The 14,346-nt window shown below is 46.6% G+C and overlaps 1 protein-coding gene across 1 annotated transcript in view; it reads left to right on the top strand.

Moving 5' to 3' along the window:
- Positions 1-14,346, top strand: part of NDUFS2 (NADH:ubiquinone oxidoreductase core subunit S2) — a 100,642-nt gene that overhangs the window by 81,131 nt on the left and 5,165 nt on the right. Inside the window, exon 13 of the mRNA XM_085639177.1 lies at positions 312-369. Within this exon, the coding sequence (XP_085495303.1) occupies positions 312-369 (58 nt within the window). The remainder of the gene's footprint in view (positions 1-311; positions 370-14,346) is intronic.

Genomic DNA, 14,346 nt, shown 5'->3' with positions numbered 1-14,346 from the left:
TCATGTGCCCGAAAAGATTTTTTATCCTGCTTTTGTCAACATTTCAATCCTGCCCAATGAATGTACTCCATTTTATTGTTTGTAATGTGTCCTCAACTGCTAGAATTTTGTTATCCTAAAATGCAACAACTGATCCAAAAATGGCATGTTCTTCCCAATGGAGGCATATAATTATCTTAACTGCTGATGTGCTTCAGTGTGTTCATATTTTTTTTCATAAGGATATCAAAATATGTGGATTTTAATGTGGTGTTCAATGAATAAAAGGAGATGCCAGACAAGCCTCTTACACATATGCTTTTCCTCCATAGGCTGGCTTGGATAAGATGGCCCAGGGGCACATGCTGGCAGATGTTGTGGCAATCATAGGTAGGTTGGGATGATTCTTCAACGTTTGATCATCTACACATTTACCTGTTTAAATTATCTTCTTGTAAACGATATAACCTTTTGTTTCGGATCAATAGTTAAACATTTCTACGTGTGAGCATTAGCCTGAAACAGCCCTGGACTGCTATAGTAAATTATAAACAAAAAATGTGTGATAAAACATCGTTATTAGTCAAAGGTAGAATCTCTCTCTGAAAAACGTTATCACCATTAACGTATTAATTGTAACAAACACCTGTTTATACCGTACATCTACTCCGAGTCTATATAGGCTTTGATAACTCTGTAGCTCACTCCTTCACAAAGCACTGAGTCTTCTGCTAAACGTATTTAACTTCACTTTATGAATAAAAGCTTGTTGTGGCCCAGAATTAAAATAACTATGAATCTAAAATCTTGAGTCCAGATGCTGCTAACTTTGATTTCTTGGTCACTTCTTGTCTGGATGGTGTGGGTCTGCCATTACATATTTGAACTCCTGAACACCCCCCCCCCCCCCATACCACCCCCTCTTCCCTGTGGGATTTGTGTCATTAAACTTCACTTGCATTTGTCTAGACTCTCATATATGCTTCAAGTTGGGGAGAGAATGTGGCCAAACGGCTAGGGTGGTCAACCTAGCTGGAGTACTGGGTTTGAGTCTCAGCAGGGACACTCAACATTCTGTGATTCTGGTCAAATCATGTAATCTCCCTGTGCCTAACAAAAATGAATGTGTCCTTCTATAACGTAACTGGTGCTCATGTAAAGCGCTGTGATACCTTCGGGTCTAGTTCGTGCTATATGAAACTCCACACACAAAAGTAACCGGCTTGAGATTATGCATGTGGAGATTTTTGGCTCATGTGTTACCAGTGTATAGATTGTCAGCACCTCATGTTCCGTATGTGATTCCTGTTAGTACATGCTTTGTGAGAATAACTTTAGGTGATTGTATATATTAAGTTTACAAGCAATGTGGGACATCTCTGACTTTAGTGCAAGGCTTCAGATAGGTGAAACGGTATACAGGTCTCTTTTTGCGTCCACCTCTATATGCGTTCTTTTAAGCTGTTCTAATCAGTGTTTCACTTTATATGCTCATATAGCCTGCTGACCCTCACTTTAAGGTGGCACAGGTTTCTAAAATAGAAACTGGGAGATATTAGGATATTATGGCCACCACATTCTTCTAGAGCATAGTCCTGAGTGCTTTTGATCAGATGCCTAATATTATTGTAAGCAAAAGACACAAATAAAGCCCAAGACCAATGCCCATTGGGCCTATGGATAATGTAGCCTGTTCTCAGCCGCATGCAGACAGATGGCGCCTCTAGTATAGATAAAAGCCTGAAGCAAGAGCCTAAATCCTAGGCCGAGGAAAATCATGTATCCCTATAAACAGCAAAGGTAGAAGTTTTGGACCTGGCTCTGGGGTGCTGCTTGCCGGAGTTATGAGTTGGAAAATTTAGGAATAGTGTGCCTTGAAGTTTAAGAGCATGCAAGCTGATATTAAGAGGACTGCCACAGATAAGCCTTGAGTTCAGCTGGCACCAAGTTTGTATGAATGCTTGTTTCCCTGTGTGCTAGGATGCGTGTGATTGCATGCGTCTTTCTATATATGCGTCTAGAGTGCCATCCTTGCTCTGTGGCTGAAAGCATGCCGAAAGCCTGTCATAGATCGGTACCCAGATATGCCTCTGTTCGTCCTCCGTCCGTCCGTTACAGTGTGACATTATAAATAAAATATATGAATTTTGTTACATCATGCACAGGTGGTTGCTGATGTAGCATATGAGCCATGGCTCAGTTCATAGTAGGCACTAGGTGCCTTATACAAATAATTTGCTGCTCAGGGACCATATGGTCCCGTCCGGGTCCTACATTAATTGCAGCAGTGCATGCAGTTGAACAATAAGTTCTACACTAGTAAGGTACACTGGCTTGCCTAGATTACTTTACCTGATACTGTAAAAGTACTCCTTGCAAGCAAGGGCGCTTGGTCCTCTAGATGATGTTACAGGCTGCCCATGATGATTGTGTGTGGGTACTGCTTTTGGGTCCTGTATATAACCTGTACATGCTCAGGGCCTCCAGTGTATGACCTCTGAGGAGAGCCAGAGTGCTTTTTTTGAGCATTTCAATTCCTGCCCAGCAGTTTCTTCAGCAGCCCAATCCTTTTGAGGCTACTTCAGGGGGCTGAGTTACAGACCTCTACAGTCCGCTGACATCTACAACCCCACCACCACTCAGCAGTCAAACCAGTCCTTTTGTGGCTATGGATTGGGAACAAGCAGAGATAGTGCAGGTCTCCTGGGACACTGCTTCACACAGTATCTGCTTGTGCTGCATCAGCCTCCTAGCCGCTTTAGTTTGTCCATATGGGCACACAACCTCCCTGTAGGAGGCAGGATCAGACATTTTCTCCCAGAGTGGCAGGCCAGATCTTCCGACAGATGTATCCTCCAGATCACCTTGCAGAACTTTGCCTTTACCATTCGTTTATGACTTGCCTCAACTTCCTCCCACATCAGAGCAACTTTCAAATGCGAGCTTATGAATGTTATGGCAAGAGGTGAAGCACCTACTGGCCAAAGAGCCATTGAAAGGGACAGGTTTTGACTCCCTTTATTTACTTGTGCGGATGAAGGATGAAAGCCCTTGTCCTATTACTGATCTTTGCCCTCAGAATGCCTTCATGCGGAAGGAGAAATTCAAAATGTGCACACTGCCCAAGTTCACCCTACCCTGGATCTGGTAGACTTGATGATTGCCTTGAACTTGCATCCAGCGTACTTTCATGTGCCTGTCCTGCAGTCTCACAGATGTTACTTGTTGTTCAAGGGAGGCAGTGATGGCGGTGGTTGCTGCCTGTCTTTGGAGGGTGGGGATACCAGTTTACCCTTACTGCAAAGACTGGCAATTTAAAAAAGGGCTTGCCCAGTCAATCAAAGACTTCTCCAGACGATTTCTAATCTTTTGAGTTCTTTTTGGTGCTCGGTCAATGAGCCAAAGTCACACCTGAATCCTTCACAGAGACTTCATTTTATCAGAGCTCTTCTGGATACAGTGCAGTTGTAAAGCTTTCCTCCCTCGCAACACGTCCAGGACATTTGGGCTAGGATATCCATGTTTCAGACTCAGTCAAAGAGCTCAGAAAGCGAAGCTTGAAGTCTTCTTTGTCTGCTGGCTTCAGACATCTTTTTTGTCCCCTTGCTAAGTGGCATATGCAGACTCTGCAGTGGGATCTGAAGTTTCAGTGGTCCAGCACCAAGGAAACATGACCGATGTCATCCAGGTTTCAGTGGAGAGTGTACAAGATCTACAAAGGTGGCTTCTCTATCTCAACCTGGCCAGCGGCAGAATTCTCCCCCACCCCAAGCTGATGGTGGTGATAAATGCGTTCCCGCTAAAGAGGTCAATTGGAGAGGTAGCAATCAGAGGACTCTGGTCTCTGGCAGAAACTCAGCTCCATATACATCTGTTGGAATTGCGGACCAGCTGCCTAGAATTTGAGATCTTCCTGCCATTCATCAGTGAAAGGCAGGTGCAGGTTCTCATGCACAATACACAGCTATGTGGTTCCACAACAAGCCGGGTGGTCATGGGGTGTTGGGTCCTGTGGGCCTCTGGGGTTGGCTGGAGCATCTGTGCATTTCCATGATCATGAACCATCTGGCAGGATATTTAAACTCCACGTTGGACGGGCTTTGTCAGCTGCGCCTGACGGGTGTACCCTGAAGTGGTGCAGGACGTCTTCTGATAGTGTTGAGAGCCCTGGCTAGATCTTTTTGCCACTGTTTACAATGCGCAGTGTCAACGCATCTGTATGTTGTTCAAGAACATGCTGTCCGTAGGAGAAGCATTGTGGTTAGAAGTTAGCACTTGACTCCGTTATGCCTTCTCCACAGCTACCTCTCCTGCTCCAAGTTCTGAAGATTAGGAATGATCTGGCCAAGTCATTCCAGTGTCTCCGGATTGGGCCATAAGATTGTGGTATCAGCAACTTCTGGGCATATGTACTTCAGAAGGCTCTTCTGACGCAGCAGGGTTCTGTGCCTGCACAATCTACACCTTCATGTTTGGAGGTTGAACAGCGGCACTTGACTGCATTTGATCTCCTGCCTGAGGTTCTGGATTTCATACTCGCAGTCAGGCGTCTGTCTACAAAATCGCAGGAGCATCACAACACTAACTAGCGAAGCAGTGCAGACCTGCTGTAAAACATCCGAATCCAGCCAGGTGCCTTAGGAATAATCTAATGGTCAGAAGTCTGCAGTTAGACTGTATCCACCAGAAAGATAGTAACCAAAGATGTCATTTTCTCAAAAGTGCAGAATTAGTCATCACTTTGGCAGATAAGTATTGGGAATGGTTCTATTAAAGAATTTGCTTGTACAATGCTTTAGAAGAAGATAATTAACTTCAGTAACATTCCTTCTGATGAATACAGTAGCTCCTGCAGAATACTCTTGACCCTCCCCATTTTTCTCTTGAGGGTGTGGAAAAACTTGCACAGAACTGATGGTAGTTGTTCTTAAGCACCATATGTACAACTGCCATGTTGATCTACTGGTGTGAGGCCTCTGCTTAGGGGGTGCACCTAGAGTCATTGACTCAAATATTGGTTCAGATTCTTCCTGTTGGTTTCTAGAGGTTAATTTAAGAAATGTATGGAAGCCACCACACCCATCAGAAAGAAAGTTCAGGAAAGTAAGTGACATGTTCTGTAAGACGTCTGGTGCGGGGATCCAAGTAAATTCCTCACAATCCAAGTTTGATGAATTGCTTTTTAATGTCAAGTAACGAGGAGCATACCTGGCTGGAGGACGCTCCGCTGCGCACTCTGCATTGCCCGGGGGTCCGGAGGCGCTGTGGTCTTCTTCTTTGCCGCCATTGACCTTGCTGGACGCCGTGTTGGGGACTACAGCCCCCAGAGTCCCTAGCGGCACTTCCCGCTTCCGCTTCCCTGCGCGCCCGGAGGCGCTTAAAACTGTGAGGCTCCCTCGGTGGAGCGGGGGCATAACGAGGAGCATACCTGGCTGGAGGACGCTCCGCTGCGCACTCTGCATTGCCCGGGGGTCCGGAGGCGCTGTGGTCTTCTTCTTTGCCGCCATTGACCTTGCTGGACGCCGTATTGGGGACTACAGCCCCCAGAGTCCCTAGCGGCACTTCCCGCTTCCGCTTCCCTGCGCGCCCGGAGGCGCTTAAAACTGTGAGGCTCCCTCCGCGTCGCGGGACGCGCGCAGGCGGCGCCGGGCTAAGCCCAGGCAAAGGGCGGGCCCTCTGTGGCCCTCAGAGGCCAGAAGGGACCGGGCTGGGCCAGAGACGCTGTTCCAGAACATATATGGTACATAAAGCACCGGGTGTGACATTGAGTAGGTTGCTAAGACTTTGCTATTGTTTTAAAGTTTTAAATATAGGATAAATATAAACGGGGAAACCGTTATAACAATTCAGTAAGCTTTAGACGGGGCTGTGCCGTTTTATAATATGTCTAGATCTAAGCCCCTTTCCGGGCCACGCACTATGGATAATTATTTGGTCCAGAAGGTTAGTAAGATAAACTCTGAAAGGCGACATTCGCTTGGAAAAATTAGCACCCCGCAATTAGAGAGCCCTGTAAGGGGTTCATCAGCTTCTAGCATGGAGGATGCGAACAATCACTCTGACATTATTATTCCGGAAGTGGTAGAGTTGGTAGAGATGGGACATCTCGAGCCTGAACAAACTACCCCCAATGAGTTAAGAACAGATGACTGCCCTGATATGGTGGAACAATGTCTACCGACTCCAAAAGTACGGACAGTTAGAACATGTAGGAAATTCCCGATCAAAAAGGGGGCACTGCGGAGTGGGCGGAAACGAGCAGCCTCACCAGATAAAGTCGCTGAAACTAATGTACTGAGTAAATTTAATAAGGTGGGAGTGGAGGATGATATAGTAACTAACCTAGAGGAGATTATTGGTGTAAAGATTAGAGGCATTATAGATCCTTTGGTTTCAAAAATTGAGGAATTGACAAAAGAAGTTGCTAGATTGGGTGGTTTGCTTAGAAAGGTCTTAGACAAACCAGGAGAGGTGTCTGCTGCTACTACTGTCACAATTGCTGCAACTGACACTACTAGCAATCAATATAAGCATCAGGTACAGGGAGACTCTTCTAAGGAAGCCACAGGAAATAAAGGGAACAATAGTGTTAACCCCATAACACCTCAAAGGAGCATGCACTTAACTAGCAAGGCTTTGCCTGCCATAGATAATATAAATAGATGGGAGGAAACTAACAAAAAGGGTGCTATTAATCTCCCACCTGAGTGTGCCCCTTATGTGGTGGTACTTACAAATGTACCGCCGCTTGATAATAGGGGTCACCAAGAAACCCATGATTCCTTAAAAAACAAATGTCTATCCTGGTTAAATAGACAATGTGGTTTCCCATTGAATTTCTCTGATAATGTCCTGACTACCAGAAGAGTCAATTGGATTGGGAGCGATAGGAAAAGCTCAAAGGGGGACTGTGTAATTATTAATTCAGGCGCGTAGCTGGGGGGGGGGGCGGTGGGGGCGGACCGCCCCAGGCGGCACTATATTTAGGGCGGCCGCTCGGAGCAGTGCTGACCCGCCGATTTCAATTTCATTTAGGCAGCAGGGCCTGAGTGACACACATTACAATTTATTAAAAAAACCACCTGACCTGACCATGATGACGTTCGTAGAGGCGCGCAGCGCGCAGATGTCTCCGCCTCCGCGTCTGCGCGCCGGGGTTTTACAGTTAGTTTTACCTTAGGGTGGGGTCTCTGCTGCCTGGTGACTCTCATCATGACCTGCGCATTGGGCTTGCGCATTAAAAAGTGCGCGTGACTCCGAGGCGAGGTCGAGAAGGCACTGGCAGGCATCTCAGAGGCCAGAGACAGGACTGGGAAAGAGAGGCCCGCAGGTGAGTCTGTTTAATTATGACTGGACGCCAGCCGTTTAAATTGCATGCAATGCAAATGTAATCCATATCGTTTATGCCGCGCCAAGCCATGCTGGAGGCGATGAGACCGGCACAGGCATCCGGTTGAGACAAACCGCGTCGTTGTTGTGGCGTGCTGTTTTTTGTTTTGCTGGCTTTGTAACACGTCAGCATGGCCCTACCTTCAGAGCATAATGAAAGGACTGCTTGGCAAAGAGGTGTAGTTCAGTTATAAAGGGATGTGCGTCACATCAATATATTCAATGTATGCAAAGTTTCACGCATATTAATGAATTTAAAAAAAGCTTTTGTATATGTTTAAATTTTATTTTCATGATTTGCATAGCGCTGGCACGACGCCTTTATGTCTCTCTGCAGCCAGGGGCCCAGCACAGGTTGGCAGGCAAGCAGGTGTCACCAAAGAGCTGCATACAATACAAACATGAATGGTATAGTTTTTTTGTTTTGTGATATAGTTAGAACTTCCTCAGTCTTTCATCATTCCGTCAACAAGAGAATCACCTTCCGCCTCCTCACCCACGCACACAAAGCCCTACACGACCAAGGCCCGAGCTACCTCAACAGCCGAGTCAACTTCTACGCTCCCACGCGCCACCTCCGATCAGCCAACCACGCCCTCGCCGCCGTCCCCCGCATCCGAAGAGCGACTACAGGAGGAAGGTCCTTCTCCTACCTGGCCGCCAAGACCTGGAACTCCCTCCCGACCGACCTGCGCCTGACCCAAGACCACCTCTCCTTCAGGAAGAAGCTGAAGACCTGGCTATTCGAGCAGTAGCGCCCCCCCCCCCCCCCCCCCCCCAGCGCCTTGAGACCCTACGGGTATGTAGCGCGCTTTATAAGTGTCACTGATTGATTGATCATTCTAATGTTGCTAAAATGAGTATGTTTGTTTGGGCAGAGATACGTTTTTATCAGTAAAGCTGACCCCCATGGAATACTCTTTTAAATCCTAAGGTTGTATTTCCCCAGACCAAACCCTCTCAAAATATACTGCCCACCAGTATGGATGACATGTGATTCCTACACCTTTTAATCCTCATTGGCTTATGTGACATTCCCTGTAGACTGATTTACATACTTGTATGATTCATTGTCCCTGTATAATGTGTTCGTGGTGTAAAGTGCTGACACATTACACTGATATGAGTAGCGCTAAACAACAAATGAATATGAGAGAGGGGCTACGGAGCGATGAGGGGCACTGGTGGAGGGTGGCAGTGAGGGAATCTGAGGAGGAGGTAGTTGGAGGGGCTGTGGAGCGATGAGGGGCACTGGTGGAGGGTGACTGCAGGGTTCGAGTCGGGGTACCAGGCGGGTGGACGGCGTCCCCTCACTTATTTTAACGGGAGCTCGATTACTGGAGCAAATGGAGCCACACATTTATTCTTTGGCCTCTCTGGGGCGAGATTGGAGCTCATTCAGAACGCTGCTCACGCGCTGGCTTCTCTGATGCAATGGCATGTAAGGGGTGAGCGAGGGGAGGCAATGAGTCTGATGGTGCAAGCCACCTTTCGTGACATCACTTGCTGTTGTGAAGTCAGCGTCCCACACTTCTTTTTTTTTTTTAGGACTTGTGCCCTGGGTGACAGTGAGGGAATCCGAGGAAGAGGTCATGGTGTGGAGGGGGAGCTAGGGTGAGATGAGGAGCACTGGTGGAGGGTGGTAGTGAGGGAGTCTGAGGAGGAGGTCACTAGGGGGGCCATGGAGGGATGAGGGGCACTGTTGGAAGGTGGTAGTAAAGGTATTTACGGAGAAAGAGGTTATTAGTGTGGCACCAAAAAAGACTTTCGCATCAGCGCTAAAGCCCTGTCATGGCCTTTCTGTTTTTGTTTATTTAATTAGCAGTCGGGTCATAAGGGCTACTGTGGAACATACTTTAAAGTGCATGTAATTATATTTACTGCTATATTCAATGTTTTAAGTTTGAAGGTGATTTTACTAATGTTTTTACCGGGAAAAAGCAAAGTGGAGCCCGATGGTGCCTGATATGGGGCTGGGGCCCAAGGTCAGCTGTGAGATAAGGTGCACTGGAGAGAGGAGTAGTGGATAATCAAGCCTGTAAGGGAGAGCGTTGCCGAGTCCGGGGTCAAGTGGAGGTAGTAATGAAGAGGGATTCTCCCTGAAGGCTTGCACAGAGGGAGCCTGTAAGGGAGAGCGTTGCCGAGTCCGGGGTCAGGTGGAGGTAGTAATGAAGAGGGATTCTCCCTGAAGGCTCGCACAGAGGGAGCCTGTAAGGGAGTGCGTTGCAGAGTCCGGGGTCAGGTGGAGGTAGTAATGACGAGGGATCCTCCATGAAGGCTCGAACAGATGGAGCCTGAGTAGTATCACTTGCCTGATACTCCCGCCTCAGAAACCTCCTCTTCCCATCAAAGGAACATTACATGGAAAGTGATAATATTTAGAAAGAGATTTGGAAAAGAGTGAGTTTTACTGGTCCTATTTTTCTGGTTTCTTCTGAATATTCAAGGAGTGCCGCAGTGCTGGAACAGTTTGTCCCGGGTCTTGGATAGAGTTGAACAAGTTCCCATGGCCCCCACAACTGTGTTTAAGGATTGTGATCATAATAATAATAATAATAATGATAATTCTTTATTCGGTTTGTCACGAAGAAAACCATAAAAGAGAACAATCATACAGTAAAAAAGAAAAAACAGCTGTCATTTGTTTAAAAAGAAGAGGAATTTTTTGCTTCTGAGAATCAATGTTTTTTCCTAATGCGGTTTGTTAAAGGTTTTTTCTATGGTTCATAATACATTTTAAAAAGTTTAGGACCAGGTAACAGACTTCTTCGGACTCTAAGGTTTGCAGTCTAAGGAAGGCCGGTCGACATTGTCTTAGGCCCCATCGCCTGCATAGCAGAAGTATCCAAAATTTTCTGTGTGGTTGGTAAAATTTACAAAAGATAATGACGTGGATATTTGATTGAGTTGATATCGCATCACAGGGACACGGAGGCAGCTTTGAGTCCCAGGCCTTATTTAGAGGAAAAGCAACCAGTCTAAAAAAGAGGTTCAGTCTGAGCCTGGTGAGCAGCATCCTCTCATATGTTTTGGTATGCAGAGTAAGGTATGGTTGAATGCCAAAAGTTAGCTGGACTGTGTTCGCGTGAACCACTGAGGGTTTTGCAGCCTCAGTTGACAGTCTTAGTGTTTCCAGATGCCGTAGTGTAAGTTCCTTGAGCTCCTTTTTTGGGAGGGCAACAATCGATTCTGGGTGGAGATAATATTTTTCAAGGCCCATATCTGTAAAAAAGTTTCTGATGTAGCGGAGCCATTTTAAACTAGAGGCGTGATGGAGTGACATTGTGTCAGCCACTATCGACTGTGATAGCGTATTAGCATCCGAAGTCCATATACGCCTCCACAAAAGCAATGGCTGGATTTTAAGGAGATCCTGCAAATACGGAATTCCCAGTTCCATATGGGAGGCGTAGGTTGGTGAGCCTTTTGGGGTAGCAAGAAGGAATCTTATAAATTGATTTTCAATTTTCTGTAAGGCTCCAACATCTATATGGCCCCAGACCCCTGCTCCATAGAGAGCAATCGCTTGGCACTTGGCGTTGTAAATTTTTAGCAGTTCTGCTGGCCGCCTCCTTCCTAATTTCCTCGAAGGACTGCAGGGCTGCTATTGAGCGCTTAAAAAGGTGGCATCTCGCTTCCACTGCTGGTTTCCAGGTTAGCTTATCATCAATCATGATCCCGAGGTATGGGTATTGTGTGGTGACCTCCAATGGTTGGCTATCGAGAAAGATACTTTTTTTTTTTCCTTTCTTCGCCCCCCCCCCCCCGTGATCATGACGAACGTTTTTTTAACATTAACCTTTAGATCCAAGGCGTTCATGAAGGTGGTATATCTATCTAGTGAGAGCTGGAGTTCGCGCGGCGTTTGGGCCAGGATGACAGCGTCATCCGCGTAGAGGAGCGCTGGAATCGGTCTCTGTTTCATTTTTGGGAGGTCCTGAGCCCCCCTCAGCATCTCCTCCTCCAGGTCATTTGTGTAGAGCGAGAAAAGGAAGGGGGCCAGAACACAGCCCTGCCTAACTCCACGCTCCACACCAAATGATGCCGTCAGCTCACCGTTCTTTCCGAACCAAACTCTAGCCGAGGCCCTGGAGTAGAGCTCTCTAAGAAGATCCAGCAGTGAGGGGTCCACGTTCATTGCTCTTAGGACTGTCCATAATTTGGAATGTGCGACGCAGTCAAAAGCGGCAGACAGGTCCACATAGACCATGTATACCGTCGATTTCTTTGCATGCGTGTATTTGGCCATTATAAGGCTAAGGTTAAGTGCCTGCTCTACTGTCCCGAGGCCTTCTCTAAAGCCGAATTGTAGGTCCGAGATGATACGCTTTTCCTCACTCCACTGATGTAGGCTCTCCAGAATGACCCTCCCCACCAGTTTGCCAAGGGAGTCCAGGAGGGATATGGGACGATAGCATTTTGGGTCCTGCCAGTCCCCTTTCTTAAAGATGGGGACCATGATTGATCTGGTCCAGGAGTCCAAAATGCCCTCACTGGCTGCTGCTGTGCATACTCTCGTCAAGATAGGTGCCCAGAGCTCCTGGTTAAATTTAAAAAGGTCCACAGGGACGCCATCAGGCCCCGGGGCTTTCCCTGTTTTACTTTGTTCCAAAGCCGCCAAGATTTCGGAGATGTCAAAAGAAATTGGGATTGGATATTGTACTTCATTATGGAAGTGAGATGGATGGTCTGTGGTTCCTTGGTCTTTGAATATGTTTTCGAAGTGAGCAATCCAAGTTCCCTCATCTATAGCGACCTCTATCTTGGGAGAGTTGTTGTCCGAGAGGAATGGGGATCTAATCGTTCTCCAGAAATCCTTGCTGTTTTTTGATTGGGAGCTCTTGTCTAGGTCATTCCAGAGTTTCTCTTTCATTTGTTGTAGTTTTAGTTTGCGTTCCAGTTTGTATTTTCTTCTTAGAGATTGAATAAGGCCCACGTCTCTTTGTTTTTTGTGGAGGGCAGATTTTAGATCAGTTAGGGCTCTCGTACAGTTGTGGTTAGACCAACCTTTCCTTTCTGTATGTTTGTTGGTTGTATTCCCCGTGAGTAGTCTCTTGGCTACTGTCAGAATTTCTGCGAAGTTCAGTAGGACTTCCGTATGATTTAGGGCTAGGTCCAAACAATTAAGAATATATGGGTACGCCTGGTTAATTAATTTTTTTGTGAGATTTTGTGGGTCGATCTTTTCCCATTTTATGGAATAACCATGTTTGCGCAGTTGCAGGCTGTCTTGAGCGAGGGCAGTTGCTATATCAGTGACCTTAGATCTGTATTCAGATGGATGGAATTCAATCTTTAGTGCATAGTGATTACTTAGTGTGTTGCCAATTACTTGGTGATCTGTGACTTTTGTAGCGAGACCATGGGACAGCAGGATGTAGTCCACTGTTGTCTGGTGGCCTCTAGCCACGTAAGTTGGATTGAACTGATTTTTCTCCGCCTTTAGGGAATTAGCGATAAATAAGTCAAACTCTGACAGTGTGTTATTCAGAGCGTTGCCAGATTTATTGTGGACGAAATGGGCTAGTGGAACGTCGTTGTCGTCTGCAAATCCGCAACATTGGGTATCTGCCATTTGGCAGGGATGAATATTGAAATCACCTCCCCAAATAAGATGGATCATTTTAGAGTTGTCCTCCTTGTGTTGAAAGGATCTTAGTCTCTCCTGCATATCTTGGACAAAAGTCAGGAAATCGTTTTCCGTTAGGTTGTTATATGAGTTGACAAGGGTAATAGTGTCCTCATTTGCAAAGGAGAGGGAGAATATCTGACAGTTAGAATCGGTGGAAAGATTGGTCACTTTTAACTGTGATAGGGTGTTGGCGATGTAGATTGTCAGGCCTCCTTTGGGTCTACCTATTGCGCTTTGAGTAGCAAATGAGGAGTAAGTTTTGTACCCCAATAAATGGAGCTCTGAGGTTGCCCAGGTCTCTTGAAGGCAAATTATTTTGCCTTGTTCTAAGAAATTAACGGCAACGGGGTCTTCGATCTTTGTTCGTAGGCCCGCCACATTCCAAAATAAAAAAGGTATTGTGTGGGGATTCACTTTCGGGACTGAAATTGGTGGGGTCGTGACAATGTTGTTGCTTAAGGAAGGGAAGTGTGGCAGGTTTGGGGTAATATATTCTAGGTCCCTTGATGGTCAATCCACCATTTCTAGAGGACTATATCTATTTGTTGTTGGAATGTTGTACCAGGGATCCCATCTGGGCGGTTCTCTGCGAGTCATCCTCTGCTGTTGGTATCCCCATTCTCCCCAGTTTAGTCCCGGATGACGTGGATTGACTATTTGCCAAGGGTTTTCCTGCTCCCGGAAGCGGGAGGCGCCATATTGTCTGTTGTCATAGAAAGTTGGTTGGCGCTGAGGTGGTTCCACCCAAGGAAAAGCGGGGTCCTCAGAGAAGTTATTGTTTGAGGTTTGAATGAGAGGATAGAAAAATGAGAGGGGTTTAATTCTAATGCTTCCATTTAGGTTCAGTTGTTCCCAAGAGGTGACATAGTCTGCCACCCATGGGTCCTCAAAGGTAATGATGATGCAGTCCCCTGGATATTGTTTGGTGCCTTTCCCCACCCACGGGGTCCTGCAAAGAGAGGAAATCCTACCATGGCAATTTGGTGGCATGGGGCGATTTGTCTGCAACCAATGGTGTACTTTGTTTTTTAGGGGCAAAGAGAGGAAATCCTACCATGGCAATTTGGTGGCATGGGGCGATTTGACTGTGTTTAAGGATTGTAATCATAATGTGTCGCCCCTCCCTGTATTTTAGCTTTGGGCCCCCAGGCAGGCTGTGCACCATGTGTGTGCTGAGGCTGCTGTGAAGGAGAGATGCACTATTACAAGCTGGTTTTGGGTACCAAGAGCACATGTCTTTTCATTCCCAAGGAGTTGGTTGCTGCTGCTTGGAAGTAATGACAGGGAGCGACCCCTGGTTATTGCCTTTGGTCCACCAGAGTGGGCTTTGTATCCGGTCTGTGTTG

The sequence above is a fragment of the Triturus cristatus genome, chromosome 12, assembly GCF_964204655.1.
Source record: "Triturus cristatus chromosome 12, aTriCri1.1, whole genome shotgun sequence".
NCBI classification, from domain to species: Eukaryota; Metazoa; Chordata; class Amphibia; order Caudata; family Salamandridae; genus Triturus; species Triturus cristatus.
The sequence above is the reverse complement of the archived record's forward strand: the minus strand, read 5'-3'. Positions and strand labels throughout refer to the sequence as shown.